At 30.0% G+C, this 1,141-nt stretch overlaps 1 protein-coding gene across 1 annotated transcript; it reads left to right on the top strand.

Annotated features, from left to right (window-relative positions):
- The first annotated feature begins 10 nt into the window (after positions 1-10).
- Positions 11-628, top strand: LOC106458569 (endo-1,4-beta-xylanase B-like). The gene has a single exon (XM_013918087.1). The coding sequence runs from the start codon at positions 11-13 to the stop codon at positions 626-628; it is 618 nt and encodes a 205-aa protein (XP_013773541.1).
- The last annotated feature ends 513 nt before the right edge of the window (positions 629-1,141 follow it).

The raw sequence follows: 1,141 nt of genomic DNA, 5'->3' as shown, positions 1-1,141 counted from the left end.
AACAATAGAAATGAATCGATCTCTTCCTGTTAATAACACTACAAAGAAAACACTAGAAATGAATCGATCTCTTCCTCTTAACAACACTACAAAGAAAACAATAGAAATGAATCGATCTCTTCCTGTTAATAACACTACAAAGAAAACACTAGAAATGAATCGATCTCTTCCTCTTAATAACACTACAAAGAAAACACTAGAAATGAATCGATCTCTTCCTGTTAATAACACTACAAAGAAAACACTAGAAATGAATCGATCTCTTCCTGTTAACAACACTACAAAGAAAACATTAGAAATGAATCGATCTCTTCCTGTTAACAACACTACAAAGAAAACAATAGAAATGAATCGAACTCTTCCTGTTAATAACACTAAAAAGAAAACACTAGAAATGAATCGATCTCTTCCTGTTAACAACACTACAAAGAAAACACTAGAAATGAATCGATCTCTTCCTCTTAACAACACTACAAAGAAAACAATAGAAATGAATCGATCTCTTCCAGTTAACAACACTACAAAGAAAACAATAGAAATGAATCGATCTCTTGCTGTTAACAATACTTCATTATTAGTATTTTCATTAAAGAATACTTTACTTTTTTTCGTGCTTCTTTCTTCGTAAAATATTTTGTCACCAGCTGTGGATAAATTACTTGCTTCATTTTTAATCGATTCAAAATAATTTCTTAATTCAAAAATGAATTATTTCAATGATTTTAATAGTGTTTCTCCATTCGAAATGTTCAGCTTTGGGTCTTGTAATGATATATGTACCACATTTACTCGTTGTAATATTTTGGACCAACATGAAATCATCAGTCTTGTTTCATAATCGTCATACTTTTTAATTAAAGATGTAGTTTTTTATCTTGTATTCTTCCCTAAGCAAATCGTAAGAATGTTACATTTTTGTATAGAAAGAGAGAAAAATACAAATAAGTTTTCTACAAAGTTAAAATATAATGTCGAATAGATTTAACAAGGTATAAAAAGGCTGTTTGCTTTTTAATTAATGCTTGCAAGGTATTTAGCATAACTTCCTCTAAATTTTCAGCAGTGTGAGATTTTATAGAAATAAATCCCCAAAACCTTTCTTTTATTTGCACGTCTTTCCCAGTAACCCCCCCCCCCCCAC

The sequence above is a fragment of the Limulus polyphemus genome, unplaced genomic scaffold, assembly GCF_000517525.1.
Source record: "Limulus polyphemus unplaced genomic scaffold, Limulus_polyphemus-2.1.2 Scaffold487, whole genome shotgun sequence".
NCBI lineage: Eukaryota > Metazoa > Arthropoda > Merostomata > Xiphosura > Limulidae > Limulus > Limulus polyphemus.
Note: the sequence above shows the minus strand (reverse complement) of the source record. Positions and strands in the feature narration are given on the sequence as shown.